Raw genomic sequence first — 22,890 nt, 5'->3', positions numbered from 1 at the left:
CACAGATTTGATCGCAACCCCGTTGAATAACATACATACTAAATTTATTCAACACTGGTAATTACCAGCAGTAATTGAATAATTAAAATATACAAATATAAAAAATATTTAAAAAGAAAATAAACCATCCCTAGGCCACCCCAGATTTTGCGTATGGGAGTGAGTTACACAATTGAATTAGACAAAACAAAAAACAAGAACACAAATATAGTTCGTCGATGATGGCGCTCATTGTACAAGTGATACACAATAATATGATTCAAAAAAAGCGCACATTATGTTTAGAACAGAAGCACTTTTTGCAACAAGTACGTCTCATAAAAATATATTCATTTCAATCGACAATTAATTCCTGATAAATAAAGTGCAACACGCAGAAAAAAATACGGTAAGAAAGTAATGATTTACCCACCACAAGTCTAGTATCATTCAGAGTATTGCAGTTGAGTCACAGTTGACAAAATCGCTGCGTGCTAACGTTATTCAGTTTGCATATCGTCCTTACATGTAGAAATTATTTTGGGCGATTTCAACGCGCGTGTTGTGACTGCTGGAATCATAGGAATGACCATACAAGCACCAATTGTAACACACTGACTAAAAACATTAGCTCAATGTGAGAAGAGAAAGAGGGCATATCTCTCTCGTGTGTATGTGACAGCACATGATTCATCTCCCAATGAAAATGAATAAAGCAGGTTTCCGAGTAAATGAAATAAATTTTAAAATTGGGGATGCGATTTCAAAGGGTCACACGAACAGACACGAAATCACCCGCTTATGAGTACATGTTATACTTACATATAAATTTTCATAGACTACTGAAAATACAATACAATGTCACGAAACACGTACAACACATCCCAATATACCAGTCGAAAAACAGCCAAAAATATAGCATTCTTTGAATGGCAAGCCTGTTTTAACACTATCCCCTTTTTGTGCATGTTTTGTACATGTACATTTCTTTCGTTTATGTTCGGAAAGTGTTTTCCTCCTCGCAACTACTGACTGTGGTTTAATATCAAAAATTATTTGAATGGTGCATTATTTGTTACTAACATCGATTGAAAGTTTATTTACACAAAAAAAGTTACTTTTTCGGAGCTTTGGTTGATACTAGTGGCGGCATTATCGTATCACCCACCCACTCCTCTCTACGAACAAGCGATATCGTACCATTAATTGATGCTAGATTAATTGCAATTCTTTGTATATATACGTATATTAGCACATCGGAATTATTTCGTTGTAACCTCATAATATTATCCAATTATATTGAATGTGGTAATGTTACAGAAAGCCATGGTCTCACTCTGAGGTTTGTGGAGTATGGATATTTGCACTCGTTATGCAGTGAATCCGTGAGACCGTGTTTTCACGAACGAAGCGAATCGGGCGTTCTATTTAATCATATGCAAATGAAGGCAAACGCACACTCGTTGCAAACAGAAAAAAAAAGTGTTACCAATAAAAACAAGTTAATATATCTACTGTGACAGAGTCTTTGCGTATTTTCAACATCGATATCGGAAAATAAATGTGACGATTTTTAAACATTTTCAATCGCTTTTGATCTGAGTTTTCAATGCTCTTCAAAGCTGAAATGTTTATTGTGTAGTGTGTTGATCTATGTAGAACACATTGGTTTGTTGTTAAAAAACGAACTGAGCAGATACACTTTACCATACACTGAGTTGTGCAGTTCCGGACTGTGAAGGTGCCTTTTTTCAATACTTTATGGACACGTGACTAATTCACACAGTTGTGTCATATCTCTTTATATGTTTGTGCAACAAATTAACTATCCAGTCGCGCACACAACTCATTTCTATAAGTGCATTTATAAGTGCATACCGATTTTTGCTTTTTTATTTAAGTGTCAATATTGATATAACTCAGTGTAGAAAATGAAGTATCAAAGTGGTTCAATAAAACGTCGTTCACGTATCTGTACAAAAGTATTACCTGGTTAAAGAATGAGCAAAGATGTGACACATAATAGGTTTAAGCGAACACAAACTTAAAACCAGTATAGGGTATAGCATGCCATAATTACGTTATACTCTCACAATCACAACCAGTATCAAGACAATGAACTATAGGCTCAGTGGTTTTGTTGTTACATTTACACAGTCATTATTGCCTCGTAAACGATTCTCCATTCTTTTGAAATCGCGATTTGAGAGGGCTTTTCTATTTCGTGTGAACTATACAACGTGTTATCAATTACGAATGTGTTATTAATATATATGTAATGTATGATAATGTAATTTGCAATATTGTATAACCTATTTAGGGCACTAGTATATGTGAATTCCTCACTCGGGGCTAGAAGGTTTCTAATGCCTAACATATATTATATATGAATCACTGTACACCTGGAGGAAATAGGCTTACACTTGTGTTTTCATGGCGATTTCATATATACTTAACATGTCTTATTGCTCGATAACAAAACCCCCTCAGCGTCGATCTTCACGCAATTCCCATTATTGGTGGATTTCCACTTCAAGTAACTTGGCTGGAGCATTATGTTACCCTAAAACCCTCAAAATTGTGGCTAATATAAAAGTGTTCCATGTGTTATCATTTCGAAAAAAAAACATGTTAGAAAAGCTAGAACCATTGCCAGACTGAATGCTACTCAGATAACATGTGCGTGACATTGTTGCAGTTTTATGTTTTTAAAGTATGTCAATAAGTCGCCACATTTCCAGCCGCGGAAGGGATGTAATGAAGCCGGGAATCAGCATTGTATCAACACAGGTGGCGCTATTCAATACAGACCTGCGTCTTATGACGCATAACTAGCCTCTGAAGGCTAAATATTCATCCGCCACCATTTTACTCAGCGTTTCTTCCGCGGAACTATATACAAGTATTTTTCTAATTTTGAACACATTCTCTCCCGATTTTTAGCAAGATTTAATCTTCAATGAGTTGATCAATTAAAACAACGCACAACACTCATAAGAATGTCTTATTTTATTACCATTAAAATGCCTGTAAGTTTGAAGGTCAAAGGTCAAATTTTTCTCAATACTGGGGTTGGAAGATAAACAGATAAGTGAGGAATCAAGAATGTTTATAGATTTTAAGAAGGGCCTCAAGCAACAACAAATCGACTGCTTAGTAGCTTTGCTTGAAAAAAGGGATGTAATTTTGGAAATAGTTCCAACCACTTTTTCCAGTCGGCTGGTTCGCGGCGATCTGCGTGTCAAAAGGGAATCAGCAAAGGCACCATTAAAGGTGAGTAATTTAATATTCAATCTCACATTTTTTAACACACACCAAATGTATGTTACTGAATGTGATGTTTTGAAGATTACGTTATTTGAAGCTTCAGAACATATACCTGTAAACACAGTCAGCTGGCGCACACGTGATAATAAAATAAATACGATACTTACTATATGGGGGCCGCCATCTTGAATGACGCATAAAACTAAATAAGAGACAAGTTGTGAAACGCGTTTTTCAGATTCCTACAAATCAGGACAAAAATACCAATCTTTCACAAAAATACGGTCCGTTGGGCTTATATTAAGTCAACTGATAACAAAATTCGGCCGAATTCGTCGTTTTTGTGTGGAAAAATCCCTTGCATACGAACACCTAATTACGCGAAGAACATAGAACACTAAGTCGGGGTATTTGAAACTAAAAAGTTTTGTGAAAGATTGGTATTTTTGTCCTGATTTGTAGGAATCTGAAAAACTCGTTTCACAACTTGTCTCTTATTTAGTTTTATGCGTCATTCAAGATGGCGGCCCCCATATAGTAAATATCGTATTTATTTTATTATCACGTGTGCGCCAGCTGACTGTGACCTGTAAAATAGGGTGATATGCCCATGTAAGCACCGCGTATTGAAGTGTCAAAAATAAGGTGGTTAGTGAAAATTAAAGGAATACACAATAAGTTTTGTTGGTACTTTCCGTTTTTTTGGTCAACGCATTACACTCACTATCTCTATCAACATTTTATTTATACTTAATTACATAACATGCATACTGTATTGTGAATACATTTCAAAACCCAAACTAGATCATTGTATTACGAGTTGAATTACCGCTTAAAACAACTAGCATTACATCGACGAGTATTACACTTCCCTAATCATACTTTAAATGAAGCTGAAGTGAATGTCTGACGTTGACGTAAACCCCTAATTAGTAGTCACAGCTGTAAGAAAAAAATCATAGGATTATTACGCTTGCCATATATTCATAAATCGTAATGTGAACACAGAATAGCAATGTATCACATGTGAAATACAGCATCCACTTGTCTCACTTCCGTACTCATTCTATCACTCATACTCGCCCACCCACCCACCCACACTTACTCACTTTATCACTCACACACTAACTCAATCACTAGACTAATTTACATATTACTATTGAATTTCCTAGATAGTCTATGCAGAGAACCAAGATTGACATTCAGGAAACTACAAAATTACAAGAGTAATACACACCTTCCTGGCACCGTCCAAGTGTCGCCTAGTTCATATATATCGGGTCTAAATAATATTTCACCATTAGGTCTCATGAAATCATCATCTGGATTTCCATTATAATTTCCAAGTAATCCACACACGTTGCCATGCATCGCAGGGTCCTTCAGTTCAATATGTACCGCTCTTATGGATTTGGTCCATATTAAGGAAATGCGAGGTGATTGTATCTCAACATACAAGTGCTCGTCTTTGATCTCCACTGTTCCCTTTCCGTTTTCCAATAAAGCCGATGTGTTGGTGAACAACTCTCCTTCAATCTGTCAGTCAAATTTCATGACAAGGGTGTACTTTTAATGTCAGTAATTATAAAATTGCACCGAAACCTTGCATGATATATTCGTAGTGTATCTTTTACAAAGCTATGGAATTTCTGGTGTCTTGGATTCATTTACTGGGACAATTTGTCCTTATGCCATGTTATGTTATGTCTATATATTATTTAATATGCTAATTATGTTTGAAGATCCTTAAAATAAGAATAGTAAGATTATTGCAAATGATATATGTAACAGCTTATGTGTTATCAATCGAGATTTCTCTTTAGTTTGGAAATTCCATTATTTAAGGCAAATTCCATGCTCATAAATAATTTATTAGGTGGGTATAAAGGACTTGTAAGAAAACATTCATATAATTCTCTAAGATTTAAATCATGATACAAGGTAATATACACAGTATTTATTATGAGTAAGTGATAAGAAGACACGTAGCTAATATTAGAATATTAATTACATAATTATCATTTGTTTTTTGGGGGATTATTTTAAATTACATCCACAATTACACAATTTGCATATTTGGGCAAACACTTGCCTGATATTTTTGGTTTTTAACACTTATTTTATAGCGCGTTTCAAATACATTAAATTTAATAATTTGACAAAATTGTTATACTCAACCAGGAAATGATTGTCCTTCATTATCCGCAGCAACTGCTTTCCTCCAATGTGAATGTTAACCGCTTCGACTCGTGTTAATGGCTTTTCTCGTAGTTCGGAATATTTCCCACGAAAGTCAGCAGTGATTTTAAAAGATGGGTTTGTCATACTGGTACAATCTTGAGTAAGTACATATGTACATAGACCTTGGAAGTTAAACTTCACTCCATCGAATGTAGTGAAGTGGGGATCTTTTTCGACGCCAGAACCTAATAATTGAGTCACATTTATGGTTGGAAATTTCATAAATGTATTACAAGTAAATTTAAAATTATATCACATGCATACGACACATAACACAAATGAAGTGTTTAAATACAAATAAATCAACGATTAATTTCAATAAATGGTTACATAATAGTATGACTCAAGTGCCATAATGTACGCGTTTTCGCTACCGTTCTATTAGACTGGCAAAGTCGAGACTTTTTTTTTGTTTTACAAAAAGAAATGATTAATTGTTCTTTTAGTCCTTTCAGCGTGATCGCGAAAACTAACCTAATGGCTAAAGAAATCCCTACTGGACGCATCTGCGGGCATTTGACTGATATTAATTATTCATGATTTTATTGATAATTCACGAACGTAAACATGACCTTTTAAAGATTGATTCCATTCGATCGTAGAGATGGATACTTTAACATTATAATGAGGGCGATACTTTCATCCATGTTTACTGAAAACAAGTCGATTTAAGGTAGAGATGCAGGTTCGTGAGCACTTGGGAGTGATTTTTTTGCTTTTTATTATCAAAACAGTCTTTGCTATAGACTGTTAAAATTTTGTAGAATTGTGAATAATTGTGAAAAAACGATTTTAAAATATAGATAAAAGGTGAAAACATTCTCTCTTTTGAATGCTTTAGCAAGATTTAGCAAGGCTGTACATAAATAATAAAAAAGAAACATGGTGACAACAATCGTACAGACAACTTGAATTAGTGAAATTTGAGCTGCTGCCCTGCAAAATTGGTCGACAGTTTTCAAGACAACACTTTCTTCATAGTAAACAGATGTACCCATAAACCAATTTTGACAGGAAACAGACGCATGGTCTAGAAGCTGATTTTTTTTAATCACTTTTGACCAAAAAAGCACATTTTTGTGCATATTTCAAACTACAGTGTCCATAGAAAAAAAATACTAACAACATTTTAAAATTCATACAATAAGCTTTCCGATATATATAGTTTTGTGGACAAGGGAGGTCATCTTGGTTTCCTAATTAACTAATTAAAATACCTGTCAGGTAAACTGTATCTCTACATTGAATGTCCAATGTATGTAAGTAGTCTTTCAAAATCGTCGAGACCTCAGAAGTGAAAGGTCACCATCATTAACATAAATAAGATATGACGTATGCGGCTGCACTCTGATTCGTTGTCAATGCTAGTCAGCTGATTTTAATTAGCATAATCACCGGAGTGATCCCGCTCCGGTTTTCAATCCAATGCCGGTCGTTGCAGATGCATCCAGTCGGGATTTCTTTCGCAGTCACGCTAGTTTTCGCGATCACGTTAAAAAGGCTAAATTAACAATTAATTATATTTTTGTTTTTAAACAAAAAAAGTCCCGTCGTATATGTGTGTTACTATGCAGTCGTATGTTACTATGCACTTTCCATTGATCTAGACCGTATTATGTTATATGTTACAAATATAGCCATGCTCTAGCCACTCACATAACGTACTCTCTCTCTATATATATATATATATATATATATATATATATATATATATATATATATATATATATACACCGGAAAGTATGCACGAAGACCGGCGCGCAGCGGAGGGTGATGCGACGGCGTACTGTCTGAGTGCATAATTTGCGATATCTTCGTAATAACTTTATTATTATACATCTTTTCCTCCCAATGATAAACCATGGAAATGCTGAAACCCAAAAGGTTTAGAACAGAATCAGCGAAATTCTTTGTATAGAGTCTGGTCAAACCCTGGTGGCAGCCATGTTTGTTTTTGTCATTAGAGGACGTTTAGCGCGTAATCATTCCATATTTGGCGTTACGGTCACATATGTATAATAAATATATTTATTACAAATCCCAATGTTTCAAATCAATATGGTACCATTAACATGTAACTTACACGATAACTCCCTTTGGTCGTAACAAACGTTCGGACTACGCCTCTTGCATACCGTTACAATCCAATTTCCTTCTCCACGAACACCAACATCCGCGACTTGATTTATTTTTCTGTTACTGATAGTCATGGTTTTTTTGGTAGTTTTACCATTACTGCTAATCACTCTAACAGTCAGCTTGATTCGTTTGTTCCTAGAATTGCCTACTGTTATTTTGACTTCAGCAAGTCTACCACACTCTTTCATTATCAGAGATGTAATACCTGGAGCATAACAATATTATAATTATTATTTAACCGATACTGTGCTGGTTTTTGCGTATATGTACGCAGTTGTCTGTTTGTTTCTGCCTGTTTGATCATCTATATGTATGTATGTCTGTTTGTCTTCGGTCCACCAAGTCACACTCGTGCATGACGTCATTTATATAATTATTCTGTAAAGGATCCTCTACCTGAGGAGAACGTCTTAATATATTCGATTCTTAGCATAGCCAGGTCCAGATTACATACTAATATGTATGTACTTTATAATCAGCTTGCATCTTTTTTATTATAATGCATAGCCAAACCATTTTAGCCTCTATAAAGTTAATGCACATATTTACCTACTTCGACTTTTCTTTTTTCGACATCATGATTTTCATCACCCTGTAGAGTTAGTTACGACAATAAACACATATTAACACAATAGTGGGCTTCGTATCCAAGTACATCGTATGAGACGCGCAGTGTTTGGGATTTTACCGATAATAACGAAATTTTAATTGATTGCTCTTTGCAAACAGTAACTAAATATAAATTTCCTATTCACAAAAATGCAGCGCGAAACCGAACTGCCAGCACAATCAAAAAGTAAAATGCGCCGATTTGTATTGGTCAACCAAATCGAATGAATCAATTCATGCGTCTTATGTTGTAGTTCACGGATGTAGTTTCATTAAAAACAGATTTGCTATCAATAGATTCCACAACAAACATACACAAACTATGGGATTGTATACTGCGATTTACATATATATTACAAACGTATATTTGACGTGATTTCTACACCAATGTTCGCCAGTTTCACATAAACGACGCGGTACAAATCCATAGTATGTATTTTAATATATTGCTGTTAGATATATGTAGTACACAATATTATAAATCATATTACACACCACTCGAGCACCCAATTAATACAGAAAAATCTAGTATATTTTTTGGAAGTTGTACTCTTAAGCCTCCAGTAGGTTTCCATTTCTATAGACCAAAGATATTTATGTTACTGATTTTTCAGCGATAATGGCTTTGGTAGGTAATACGTACATTGTACGGTGTCCCACAAGTACAATTAGCCACAATTTATTTGCAGCCAATCAAACCTTCATCATGATCACACACGGGGTTGTAGACCGGTCATACATGGTCATCTTCAGCAATTCCATGTGACTCTGACGATGCCACACTGATCTTATTGATTGCCGAACCACTTTATGTAACAAATTTGGTAGTAAAACGTATAAAGCGCCACACACATACATTGTGAGCAAATATACTAATCATAATCCTTCTAAGATTTGCTAAATATAAGTCTATATATAGTAAATAGTTTTGACGAGACAGAATTAGTGAACAAGATAATTTAAAATTTTGAAAACAGACCAATTATTTCGATGTACTAGTTACCCATACCTATATCATATTCATTGTCATCCACGCGGTAGTATTACTTATTAAGTATAACCATAAATAGCCAGTGGCAGCGGCACGGGGGGGGGGGTCTGGCAGAGGGGACGCTCTCCCCCTCGAAATGTTGGAAGGGCGTTGCCCCTTCAAAATCAAGCTAAAACCCTTTGTGCCAGCAACATTTGTCCTTTAAAATGCAGGAAATAGCGTTTCAGAGGGTCTGGATTTCAACATTTTTAAGGTGGAGCATGCCCCCCGGGCCCCCTAGTAAGGTCGCGGGTTTGGTGAGCAGAACTCGCCGCCCCCATGCACAATTTTGTGCCCACGATCGATGAATAAAACAAATTATTAATTTACTGTTCCTGTTCTCTAAGACTGTTCTGGTCCTCCATTTGCCTAACCATATATTTCATCACGTGGTGCACTGTATCGTATCGTAACAGTTCATGCTTGTGTAGCCTTGAGGTCGTAATGTATCTAATGATCACTCTAGGAAATCCTGGTCTACAATACGCACAGAAGGTAAACGAAAATTGCTTTGAGCACTTTACCAACTTTCATTTCATTTGAAAATATTGATCCAATTGCATACTTGAATAATTAGTTGTTATACAAAGAGCAGCATTGCAACAATAGAAACCAGTTATACTTGAGTTACTAATTTAACAATGCGGTAAACTGTGAGCTTCGTTGTAAACGATGTAGAATTCATTAATTAGGCGTTGTTGTTTCAATAATAAATCATCGAGCAATAAGATGAATAATGTAAACCCGCATACTTGTTGTACGAATCATGAATTAATTCTGTAATATAATATATCCGCTTAGAACTTACTTACTGTAACAATTGTGAACTTCAAACAAAATATGGAATAGTAAGACAAATTTAACCTTACCATTGTAAGTATTGTAGAAGACAGGAGCAGCGCAGCTACAACTGTTAGATGGACCATCTTTGTACACGTACAACACACTCTGTTGATTCAGCAATGATTTTATAGAGAACAGATGTGTAAGCACAGTTGTCTACTGATTGCGAATTGATTTGTCGCTGCTTATATGCAATAATATGTTGAGTAATCTCCTACGCACAATTCACCATAGCTGCAAACAACGGAAGCATATGTTACACCTTAAGTATCATTAATTCCTTTAGTGAAACGGGAGGTAACATGAGTTGACGATCTAACAATGTTATATAGCATACATGCTAACATTGAACACTGTTCTCAGTCACATGACATTAATAATAAATTTTATTTTGTCTAAGTAAGAAAAAACACAGAATATAATTATAAATGTACATGCCAAAAGTGGAGTCGATGCTTTAAGTCGCAAATGTGTGGATAAAAAGACTCCTTAATTGTTTAATTTTAACGAGTTAATAATTGAATAATGGCGACTTCATTTTGTGTAATTGAACTATTACTGGATAAAACGTGATTTAAAATCGGAAAGGTAAATTTGACATTTGATAACTCAGGATTGTAGGACAGAGGTGTAACAATCATGTTTTGATATTTATATTATATTTTCCTACGTACTTTGAAGAAAAACAACAACAACGGTACATAAAATGAGGGATAACACGGACGTGAACGTAGCACGTGCATCGTGGTCACATTACGAGATTGAAATAATTATTAATTGGCGTTTTTTTTATTTATACAATATTTTTTAGCACCAGAACAATATAATAGAATGGAAAAATTCGAATTGTCCCATATATGGGCTAAAACACGTCATCAATATTGACGCATTCACGATTATTGACGTCGCATTTAAACACCACTTTGTTTGCATAAACGCAGTAGCACTATAGAGGGTGACAGAAATAGAATTCAGGCACGTGACAGTCAACATTATTGCCTGCCTTTGTGCATACTTTACGGAATTCTCGGATTAATCTCACAGTTTTATAAAGTCTAATTTTGTATTTTTTGATGTTATAGATATTTTTGACAAGGCCGTCGCGCCGCGTCCTGTTTGATATAGGATTCATAGCGACGTACACAACGCGTGTACGATACATTGTTTGTTTATATGAAATTCGACCACGCGCTACGCTGCGCGACGACCACCGCGTTTTAAACGTGCTAGCTTTAAAATGTATGTGTATATTATCAGTGTAACTGCAAACGGCTAACTGGTTACTGGTTCACGTGCTGTAATCGCAGCATTGAAATAAGGCTGCAATATAAAATTTGCATGGCACAGTTTAAACATGAACATTTGTACAGATACATAAAACAAACATCATAGTAATTACTTACGTGCGCATCGTTTCTTCACGATTGCCACATGTATTGTGGGCATCATAATCGTGTAAGGTTCAATGCCAATCTGGAAAGTTATATATCTATTATGCACTGATCGCATGTGTGTATAAATCAATTGACGGAATGATTGATATGAACTCACTGTAATAGGATTACATTCCGCACTGATTAAAATGTGTTAATTGACATGCGGTAATAAAACAAACACATGGGACAGTAGTAATATAGTGATAAACAAGCAATTGGTCAGAAAATAGCAAACGATAATAACTACGTGTGGTATTTTATCAGTGACATTTAATAGAACTCCGGGCCATTTGAATTGGAATTAATTTGAAATATTGACCCAATAGATTTGGGAACAAAAATAATCATGGATTTGAATTTATAAATTAGCTCAACTTGAGCTGTTCGATTATGTCAGTGAAACAATGATAACCGCTACATGACGGAGATTAAAATTATTGATTGAAATAAGAGAATTATTGAAGTGAATGAATTGATTGTAGGCAACTAGAATATAATTTTCATTTACATAACTAAATCTTTGTATATTATCTTTGGGTGGCTGTACGACAGTATGAAATATTAACACGATGAACTGATCGGATTAAATACTTATTGAGATTATCGATTACACGCACGGAATATATTATTGCATTGATCTTTTATTGATTGGTGGGAATGTTTATGCGGTACAGATGTTATTTAATTGGCGTAGTTTTTATTGCAAATTCACACATCATTCAGAACATCAATGTTTAGAGAGTACATTGCACCTACATTGTACGTTAGGACAGCTGACAATATTCAAATATATGGGTGCGAAATGTTAAATTCAACTCTATTAATTGGCATTTTACATCTGATATTAACAATCGAATTGGGAATGTTTAAATAAAATACCTATCATCGCTTGTATGTAATTTGTCCACTTTCCTTCTGTCTATGTATTTATTTATTTATTTTAAGTTGTTGCATTTTGTATTAATCATATAGAAATAACTGTAGCTGTTATATGTTTGTGAATTTTTTTATTTTATCGTAATTTATTTTCCACTTATCCTGTTTTTTTTTCATACAGATCCTTGTTGTACATTTGGCGTCGACTATATTTCAACTGTTTTGTAAGAATCATAGTTTAGGTGCGTTCGTTCAAACCGCACACATAATTTACACTCATTAGAAACTCAATATTACACATATTCCGCCAAATCTTTTTATATTTTCTTAACTTCATGTTCAATCTGTCAAGTAGTATTTCACCACTGCATATTCCAAAAAAGTAAGAAATTAATCTGATGTCAATTTTCGCTGCTAGTCAGTTTCCATTTATCGATTTCGATAATTTCTCAAAAAACTCTGTTGTATGTGCTGTATTAATGTTTTCCAATCTACATGTGTCTAATATTATATCTTATATTTGTTTAATATATTTATCACATCTCACTGCTGTTACGCATGCTGTGAATGGTTGAGACTCGGTCACATTGAATAAAAATGGATATTACAGGGTATATTTCCCGCCAAGTGGGTATTACATGGGTATATCACATGGATGACTGAAACTACTACGCAACGATAATGCGCATAACAAATTGCCTCTCGCTGCACTGGTGATGCCCGGCCGCTGTTGTTTTCGGGACTGTTTTCAAGGTTTTGAAGGAAATTTAGCCATCCGAAATAGACAGCGAACGTCCCAGAATGGATATTAAGTAAGATACACTGTTTTGATGTTTAAGGTATTTTTTATGTGAAGCAAAAATGTACGGCAAAGCCACCACTGAAACGTCACAGCCGGGGTCGCTGCAGCGCATTCTACGATGTGAGCATTTCTACGCGTTCCACGCCGATGCTAACCGAAAACGCTTTAAAGCTGTGTGACTTGTGAATAGAAGGTGCGGTATTTTAGTGAGAAACTAATTTCAGTCACTTCCACGGCACTCTGACATTTTTATCTGGCGAGTGAATGTCATGGTGATTTTCTGTTGATGTGATAAAATAAATAACACATTGACATTCGGGCAATATTAGGATTTGTTGTCTGTCCTTGAGCTGTTGCTCATGACAAATCTTTATAATGCCCTCACAAGCATGTGTTATTATTTAAATGTTAATCTTGGCCGCTTGGATGGGGTGGGTGCTCTTGTTTTTCAACCCGGCATATTATGTGTTGTGGATAAGTTACCAAAAATAAACTACCCTATCATATTATACCATAATATTTCTGTCTGTTTAGACGTTAATTTTTGGAAAGTTTAACCTTTGTTCAGCTGTTAATATTACAATGACACATCTTCCATTAGTATGACGTCTGTGCTTTCATAGATAAGCGGTATTTTCAATACTTTAGATGGCTTACAGTACTATTGCTAAACTTTTTCTTTGATGTTTTACTCAAAGTTATCTTTACAGGTTTTGACATCTTTTCATTTTACTTTGTTTTGTATATTATCTAATATTAGTTAATATGTTGTTTTTTCAGTTTCTGTCTCTTTTATTAAATATATAAGTTATAGTATAGCCATATATTGTAGTATCATACTATCATTCTGTCTTTATCGTAGAGTGCGCTGTAGTTTGTAAATTCACCAAAACCGTAGTTCATAATCCTTTAAATCTCCACATGTTTAGCCCCCTTGATGATGTGTACCTCTTCTAATGTCATTCTCTTATCGAAGATAGTAGTATAAACTTATAACTAGATATAATCTTACCAATGTTATTTTGCAGAGTCCCTCCGATATAATACTACAGGTCGTTCTCGGTTTAACCAATGCGCTTTAGATTCAGATAGCATAATACTGCTTCTCGTCGCTGAGGACACTTTGATTTGTTTAGACTTATCCATACTCACTAACTACCTGGTTTCCTTACACTTCTACGTTGATGTAGTAAAAGTAGTTTACATTCTTGATGTCGTCCTAATCTTACCAAACCAACGAACGCTTCATTCATGCACAATAATCTCCATTCAGATCGGCCGTGCCTCCTTAAATGATGTTCGTTGCCATTCGCCATTAGTTTTTTCGTTATAAGTGTTTGAATATGCGCAGCACCATTACACTAATCAAATATAAATAAGAACAGTGAACACCACCACACCACATTCGTATGATTTGTCAGCATCGCTCTAGCTATAGTACTGTTAGTATATATCGATACTGCCAAATACCATTGGTATCTCCAGAGATTTTCACATATAACAAAACCTGATCGAGGCTCCTGGACATTGCCTATATTATATGGCAAGATATTTATCGCCACGATTCATGTAGGACGTATACCTTATATGGTTTAATAGTATTTTTTCATTCACAGGCAAATTTTCTGTGAAGTACCCTTTTTCATGTTGCAACTATTTATTGTATGTCCCATTTTTAATTCAATAGACAGGGAAAAAGTTTTGTGCGACACAAACCCATGTGTACACAAATGGTTTAATATTTAGGTATAAGTATAGCTATATATTTGATTGAGAATGGAATAACATGTGTATTAGGGAATGGAGACAGCACACTTAACAGAGAAGGTATAGTGCAGCTGGAAAATCACAAATTGCACTGAACTAATTTACACAATCCAAATTTTATTTCAGTGTTTTGAATAACATTGTCTTTTTATTGTTGATGATGTTTTGGACAGTTTTCACATTTTGCGTTATACGATTCCTGATTCCTTCGGATACTTGAAATACACATACCTCTATTACCTTACATTAAACTGTGAGACCGAACATTATTGTAAGCTGCAATGATTGGATTGCAGCCGATATCTGAGAATTAGGTAATGGCCACATTTGTTAAGATCACTTGACTACATAAATGGTATTCATTTATGTGGTCAATAATAATCAGTTAGTAGTAACTTTGTATATGTATTGAATCATTTATTATATCATCACAAACCATTTCTGAGCATAGCTAAGTACTATAGATGTTTGATAAGTCACGCTGGGAAAACTGATGTATATTCAATTGTGTTATGATAGCGACTTCATGTCCACACGCCGTTGCACTATTGTTCAGAATCAACAACTTGCTTGCCAAGTTTAGGGCGGAGATTATAAACATATATTACAGGTATTTGATAAATAGATTGTTTACTTATTGTATTTGGGAGTGGAAATTTTGAAAGCAAGGCTTTAACAGTGAAACATCATCATTGTCTTCATTGGCTATTATAATGTGTTGGTGGTAGATGTTGTTGTTCTTTATCTTCTTTTTTTTAATTTGAAAAATATAAAACCAATTTTTCACATTTATATGTGAATGCTGTTGTTGCCAGTGAGGTTGGCTCCCAGAAAGAACGACTGTGCTATGATTGTTGATATATTTCAGGAGTCAGAAGTGGCACAATGTATTTACATTATATTCCATCATGGTCTTGATCTATGTTAAATGGTCGTGTTTGTGAGTTTTAATAGTGTGCCTGTACATTTATTGGTATTTATATATATCGACAACAGATATAACCGTGTACTGCGGTGCGCTCTTGAGTTTTTGAATATTTAGGAGGGATTTACATCTTGTCGTTTCAATATATGTTGTGTCTGTGTTATTGTTAATTAATTTTTCTATTTCTATTTATGCAATGTTATATGATATGATACCTCCTCCACCATTTTATTTGAACTTAATCAGAAAACATGCATACATTACAGTCAAAATATTTCAATTATGACAGTTCATTCTAATAAACTACGACAATACAGCACTTCATGTCCTAGGTTTTTGTGTCCACGTGAATGTCCACCACCATTTAGTAGTCACAGCTGGAAAACAAGCATAAAGATTTTACTGCATTCATGGAATTATTAGGAAAGTAGTTCGCAGTATTTTGTAAATTTACAATGCCTGGTGGGGAATAGGCCGGCCTGTGTTAAATTCACATTCAATGTTTTCAAATTAATTTTACTCAGCCTAGTTATTGTTTTATATGTAAGCAATGTAATTTGATTACTAGAACAGTAAACTGACATGATATACAAATTATATGATGGCTACCATTACCACTTAAAATTAGAGAACCACATTTTGCATTAATTGCTGCTAATGTCTAATGATGGACATATACAGTTACAAAACCTTTCACAAAAATACTACTTTGGACGCAATTTATGTTTTCCCGTTTTTTTCCATGAATTCTTATCCAATAAAATGCAAGTATGGCACTATGTTGGCATTATTCAATTACGGCCTTAATGGAATTGTCTTCAGATGAAATGTACATATAAGGAATGTGTCATGTAGCGATGTATTAAATTCACTGGGACGGTTTAATGCAATTATTCACTAATCTTTTTGCGCTTTTAAGTACACAATAGTAAATGATATATTATTTAAATATTTTCATCTTTATAACTTTATAAATTTATAACTACAATAGCTCTTTTCTTTATACGAGGAGTAATACTACATTGGATTGACTCGTTTGACATAGCTTCGATATATAATAAATAATGATTCCTGTTAATTGAATTACTCACCTATTTGGTACTATCCAGCTGTTGCCTAGTTCATAAATATCGTTCCTGGACAATATTTTCCCATTTGGTTTCATGAAATCATCGTCAGGGTCACCATTATAATTTCCCAGTAATCCGCATACATTACCACGCATCTCAAGACCCTTCAAATCAATGGCTATTCCACGTGTGGCCTTGGTCCAAGTCAAAGAAATGCGAGGCGCCCATAAGTCGACATACATATACTCGTCTACAATGTTTACTGTACCTTCGCCGTTGCCTATTACTGCTGAGTTGTTGGTAAACAACTCTCCTTTGATCTGTAAAGTACATTTAACGTCGGTGTTGTTATAACTATTATATATGACAACATGTGGCAATCGTTGTTCTAAGTAACTATTAAGATAGCTAGACGTTTCAAGAAATGGCTTTTCTTAAGTGGCATATATGTTATTAAATGTATCAAATACATGAAATACTAGATAATAATAACATTATACGTAATTCATGGCATGAGATAAAATACATGTATTTACATGAAGTGAAACATTATTCAAACCAAGAATAATTTGACATAATTTCTCATAATCAAAAACTTTAAATAATCAAAATAATCACTTCATTCTGCGTTGGGGTGGCTGTGGCTGCATTAAAATACTCCTTCCAATTCAATTGTATACTTAATAATACGAATGTACATGTGATGGTCTACACTGACTAACGAGTCATTAATATCTGTAATTAATATTAGATTAGTCTAAATCCACTTGCCAATTCAGTGTGCTTTTTATATGGATGACAATGCTATTGCTTGTGTACAGCATGTTATTAATGACCATTGCTATACACAGGTAGCACAAAACGGGTCAATAAATTGAATAATCAGTTGCATCATTGCTTTTAATAAATTGTAATAATTGGTCAATACATTATCATTGACAACATTTTTACTAATTGAAATACCATGTATGTATGCCTAACGGACTTTCATTGAGTTTGAATATGTTCCGGGAGAATGTGGAAATATCGTGACATTATCTTGCATTGATAATATATTGTTCTTTAGCTGAACGTATTTTCCTGTAAAGTGGTTAGACCTGAACTTGAGAGAAATGAATTATACTTCACCAGAAATGCGTTGTTTTTTAGTATACGCAGTAACTGCTTTCCTCCAATGTCAATGTTAACTGCTTCAATTCGTGTCAGTGGCTTTTCTCGTAGTTCGGAATATTTGCCTCGGAAGTCAGCGGTGATTCTGAACGACGGGGTTGTCATACTGATACAGTCTTGGGTGAGTACATATGTACATAGACCTTGGAAGTTATACTTCACTCCATCAAATGTTGTGAAGTGGGGATCTTTTTCTACACCTGGACCTAAACATAATAGTAGTATTTTGTAGTAGTTATGTTTTGTGTTGTTTCAACAAACATTCTAGAGTTCATTTTGTTCTGCAAGCTTCTAGTTACTATTTATCAATTTAATGATTGATTACATTGAATAACATGATACATACATGCTTCAATGTTATCAGATATACAGGATGCTTCTCTTTTATTTCCTCCTGGCTCACATATTGTGACAGACCATGTGTCTTTTTCTCCGTTTGTAGTCCCCTGAAGAATAAGATCCTTCTGTCCAGCAGGAAATGAAGCTGTGCCTTCACTAACAACAACATTATTGCTGTTTCGTATTTTATAAGTAACATCGACATCTAGACTTTCGGGCTCGTTTAATTCAGCTACTATTTTTATAACTGTGTCGCATACTAACCACGTGAGTGCAATCGTAAGAAAGAAACCTAAATTTGAATAATACAAAAATAAGTTATAAAATTAGAGTGGTTAATGTTAGTTGATTCTACATGTTTATTCTTACCATATAACTGATGTCCACGGCATGCCCAGTATCGTTCAACACCCATATTTGACTTCCAGTTGTTTGCTAAATTAATCGCAATAACAACACCGAAATGAATAATAAACATGTTTACTACAACTGTTTCCTGAATGACAAATATCAAAGTATAAGGCCTGTATTCAATATTTGTTCCTATTTTTTAAATACATTTGCATTTGAAACTGTTTCGATACCAATAAAATCAAAATATCTCTATGATTGGATAATGCAATTAACAAACAAATACACATATTACGATACTAAACATGGGTTTCAAACTAATGATCAAGGCAAAGCATCTCCCCCTGCAGGCGAATTTCAGAGAATAAAGTACAGCGCGCTGTTCATCATTGTGCAGAATATTCAAGTAAATGATCATCAGTTGTGAATCCATTATTTCCACTGCTTTATAATACCCGATATGTCAAACAATTTAAAATGTGTGCAGTGGCACGACTGAGAAAATAAAAATTGACCATGTGGTTAGTGCGATTCGAAGACGCTCACTGTCAAATGACAAACAAAAATAGGCTCTTAAGTAAATCTGCAAAAACAAATGGCTATGATTTCCTACATGAGCTAATCACAAGCACATCTTGTAACTGACCAATACGCGCTACCAATCGACCAATGAGAACGAGCTGTTGCAGTATACGATATTATACTATACAATAACGCTTGTTATAATTGAAATCATCTATCGCAACTGTACAGAAAGTTAGAAGGATTGCCATCTATAATATTGTTAAACAAAGTGCAAGAATCATATGACTGATACATCAGTATCTCGGTAAATTCAACATTCAATTATTTTTTATTGAAACATTCAGGGAATTTTCATTGCAGCTCCCGGTAAATTCCCAGTGAACAATTTGGCGTACAAACATTTATATTTGTTTTAACGGCTGTTTGATTTACATGATTTAAGTATACATTATAAATGAGCAAGGTTTTCAGAGTGGTGACATTTCTAGTCATCGGCTTTGATAGATCTACCAACGGTTGAAAATGTTATTTAAACAAACAAAATGGACAAATAAAAAAGCATATTGACGACTTTCACTGAAATGGCATGTTACAAAGAAAATGAGAGTATTACCTCGCTTCTGTAGTGCATGTTCATTCAACGATTGTAGTGATTTGTCTTCAACATCGTGATACTCTTTTCCCTGTAAGTACGATGGCGAAATTGAACACAGATAAGTGAGTAATTGCATATTAGTACGATAGTTGTAATGATTATATGCATCTCAGTACTGGAGTGTCAAAATTATGCTTCTGAATGCGGGTGCTATTAGGCACTTTTAGAATAATTTCACGACAGCCACTGAGAAGTTACTCATAAAACTGGTTTAATTTGTTACTTTAACCATTGACTGAAAAGAAGTTGTTTTCAATACAGATAGTTATTCGTCAGCCAAATTCGTTAAACCTCCATGTCGCTTCCTGAGCTCATTTGTTTTGTTGAATATATCCTTGAAAATACGAACGACATATTATGTAATTTCCTGCGTTAGACTTTTACAATTGTCGCTAGCGAGGCCAGTACTTGTGTGTTACACACACCATACTTTGTCTTAACCTCATAAGGCGGATTACTACTTTTGGGCACAAATTACAAAATCGACCCAAATTTTAAATTTATATTAATGTTTTTGTCACCACAATGACGTCAACATTTGGAATCGAGTGTTCATATGAACGTTGGCATAACACATCATTTTTCAAAAATGTGTCTTTCACATTTATCGCAAACGTCATACTTGAGTTAAATTCAGAGTGTGGCAGATTTAGATGGGACCGTATATGATAATATTTTTTTTACTTATTCCTGGCTCACCAAACCTACACTGATCTAACGTAACACACATAAATTGGCTCTGAATTTACGTGCATACATTTGTGACAATTGGGTACAACATTTTACAGAATAACAAACTAAAAAAAAATCTTACCGTTACAGTCAAAGTTGCACAAACAAGCAGTGTAGCTACAACAAAAACTCTGACATGGACCATCTTGATATACGTCTATTCCAGAACAACAGGTTGTCAGTGAACTGAGAACTGTACTGCTGGACAAATAATGTCTACAGAGTGAGCAGTCTTTACCACTACATATATCAATTTATAATCCTATAATCATATTCATCGCACAAATCAAAACAGCGAATGCACCTGCTACTTTATAAGTAGAATTAGCTTATTGAAACGCACGCTTTACGAAAAACGTGTGTGGTTACGATATTTATGTTAAGACTTAATCAATATATGGAGGATGCTTTAGCCAACGATGTGTTACTGGTAAATTGTTAAATGCGTGTGCTTGTAAAAAAAATAAACAACAAAAATATTCACCGTATCAGCAGAATCATATATTAAATCCACAAACCCCCGACAGTACTAGAATTTAATGGCTTGCTCAATAAAACATGACTATATGTAATTTTAAGACAGACTATGGTATACCGAAGTCGTAACTGTATATGATAGAACATATTTATAACATTGAGATGGCTATTTCATTCACGCCATACTCCAATACCAGAGGTTGAAGTCGTGCGGTTTACCCATCAATCCAACGCAAGTTTCAATATATGGAATAATATTACTCATATTTAATTGATTAATATATGTTCGGTCACATGAAATTATAGATTTATAACAAAATATTTCAGCAAAAATATTTTAGGTAGAAACAAAACGTCAAGTTGTCTCTAATCCAATAATAGTGATGATTGATTTTAAAGTGTTGGTGATCGTTTTTTTCCGCGGCCTCGCAGGATATGGAATATATTGCTGCACACTAGTACAAGTGTCACTGTATTATAGATTCTTTATCCTAGACGACCGAATTACAAGAAGAAACAATGCTGTTTCTTAATGAAACGGTGCGTCCATTTCTAGTGTATATTATGTAAAAATCGACATTATTGTCAGTGTAATAATTTACTTTTACAGACGGTGATGTGTGCCTAGATTCTTTATGTTTGTTCGTCAGGGCTAATATTTATTACTCTTCTGATTCTGCCAACATTGGATGCTTTGAATATAGTATGAATATATTATTTGGCAGCGAGAGATAACGTTTATTTTTTGTCTGTTTGTGCATGTTTGAAACTAATATTTATTGCTCCTAATATTTCAATAATTTCGATGGAAACTTCAACATTGAATATTATAAATATGTATGAGAATGCTGTCATCATTAGACAGGCAGGGATTTGTGCATTGTCGGTTTATTTTTTGTTAGTTTAATGGAATATGTGCTCTTCATATATATATAATTCCAAGGGAACATTTCTAATTGTTTATGTACTAATATGATATAATTTATTAGCCATGGGTCTGTGCATTGCTGGTCCATTTTTTGTTTGACACGACTCGAACAGTGTTTGTTCTCAATCCATTGATAACTCTGTTGGTCAAATTCGACATTATGCATTGTGAATAAAGTAAGATAGTGCAAGCAATGTGTGAATTGCTGTTTCATTCTTTCGGAGTAATATTTATTTAAATATTTCAACAGAGGACGCTGTGAACCTGGTATGATGATATGAGTGAGTTGACAGCCACAAATGTTTGCATTTTTGTAATTTTGAGAAATGATTTATTACTCTTATTATTTTGGTAATTCCGATGGATTTTCAACACATGATAATGTTATTACAATATGCTGATATCAACTGTATGCATTGCTGGTCTTTGTGCGAGATTGAAGTACATGTTTATTATTACTGTTTATTTCGACAACTCCGAAGAACATTCAACATTGGACATAGTGAATGTAGTAAGAGAGTACTATTTGCTAGTCAGAGGTGCATACAATGCTCGTCTATTTGTGGATATTTGGGGCTAACATTTAATGCACTTAGTATATCAATGGGAACTTTCAACATTGAAACTTTATATTATAGTTTTTAGATACCACAAAGCAGGTATGTGTGTATTGTTGGTGTTTTCACGTAGAAGTAATAACGTAATTGTTGCCCTTTATATTTACATATT

At 34.3% G+C, this 22,890-nt stretch overlaps 2 protein-coding genes across 2 annotated transcripts; both read right to left on the bottom strand.

Annotated features, from left to right (window-relative positions):
- Window positions 1-3,972: 3,972 nt before the first annotated feature.
- On the bottom strand, window positions 3,973-10,191 carry LOC100366349 (kielin/chordin-like protein). The gene is made up of 6 exons (XM_085506011.1): window positions 10,135-10,191; window positions 8,176-8,218; window positions 7,571-7,831; window positions 5,425-5,672; window positions 4,484-4,782; window positions 3,973-4,188 (listed from the first exon to the last, which is right to left on the bottom strand). Exons 1-6 carry the CDS (start codon window positions 10,189-10,191, stop codon window positions 4,176-4,178), a joined length of 921 nt encoding a protein of 306 aa, XP_085362137.1. The 3' UTR covers window positions 3,973-4,175.
- A 5,922-nt stretch (window positions 10,192-16,113) lies between these two features.
- Window positions 16,114-20,979, bottom strand: LOC146735697 (BMP-binding endothelial regulator protein-like). The gene is made up of 6 exons (XM_085506220.1): window positions 20,839-20,979; window positions 19,983-20,052; window positions 18,501-18,785; window positions 18,113-18,360; window positions 17,006-17,304; window positions 16,114-16,291 (listed from the first exon to the last, which is right to left on the bottom strand). Exons 1-6 carry the CDS (start codon window positions 20,899-20,901, stop codon window positions 16,279-16,281), a joined length of 978 nt encoding a protein of 325 aa, XP_085362346.1. The 5' UTR covers window positions 20,902-20,979; the 3' UTR covers window positions 16,114-16,278.
- Window positions 20,980-22,890: the final 1,911 nt, after the last annotated feature.

Source organism: Saccoglossus kowalevskii, chromosome 12, assembly GCF_978046115.1.
Source record: "Saccoglossus kowalevskii chromosome 12, keSacKowa6.1, whole genome shotgun sequence".
In the NCBI taxonomy this organism is placed as follows: Eukaryota; Metazoa; Hemichordata; class Enteropneusta; family Harrimaniidae; genus Saccoglossus; species Saccoglossus kowalevskii.
This window is presented reverse-complemented; position numbering and strand designations above follow the sequence as displayed.

Bases quoted from the DNA above. Each gene is read 5' to 3' on its own strand.
- LOC100366349 (XM_085506011.1), bottom strand. From the start codon at position 10,191: ATGGTCCATCTAACAGTTGTAGCTGCGCTGCTCCTGTCTTCTACAATA. The intron at 8,219-10,134 runs GTAAGGTTAAAT...CTAACTCTACAG, and splicing joins CTTCTACAATACTTACAATG to GGTGATGAAAATCATGATGT. The intron at 4,783-5,424 runs GTTGAGTATAAC...TTTGACTGACAG, and splicing joins TGAAGGACAATCATTTCCTG to ATTGAAGGAGAGTTGTTCAC.
- LOC146735697 (XM_085506220.1), bottom strand. From the start codon at position 20,901: ATGGTCCATGTCAGAGTTTTTGTTGTAGCTACACTGCTTGTTTGTGCA. The intron at 20,053-20,838 runs GTAAGATTTTTT...TCGTACTTACAG, and splicing joins GTGCAACTTTGACTGTAACG to GGAAAAGAGTATCACGATGT. The intron at 18,361-18,500 runs GTATGTATCATG...TATTATGTTTAG, and splicing joins ATCTGATAACATTGAAGCAT to GTCCAGGTGTAGAAAAAGAT.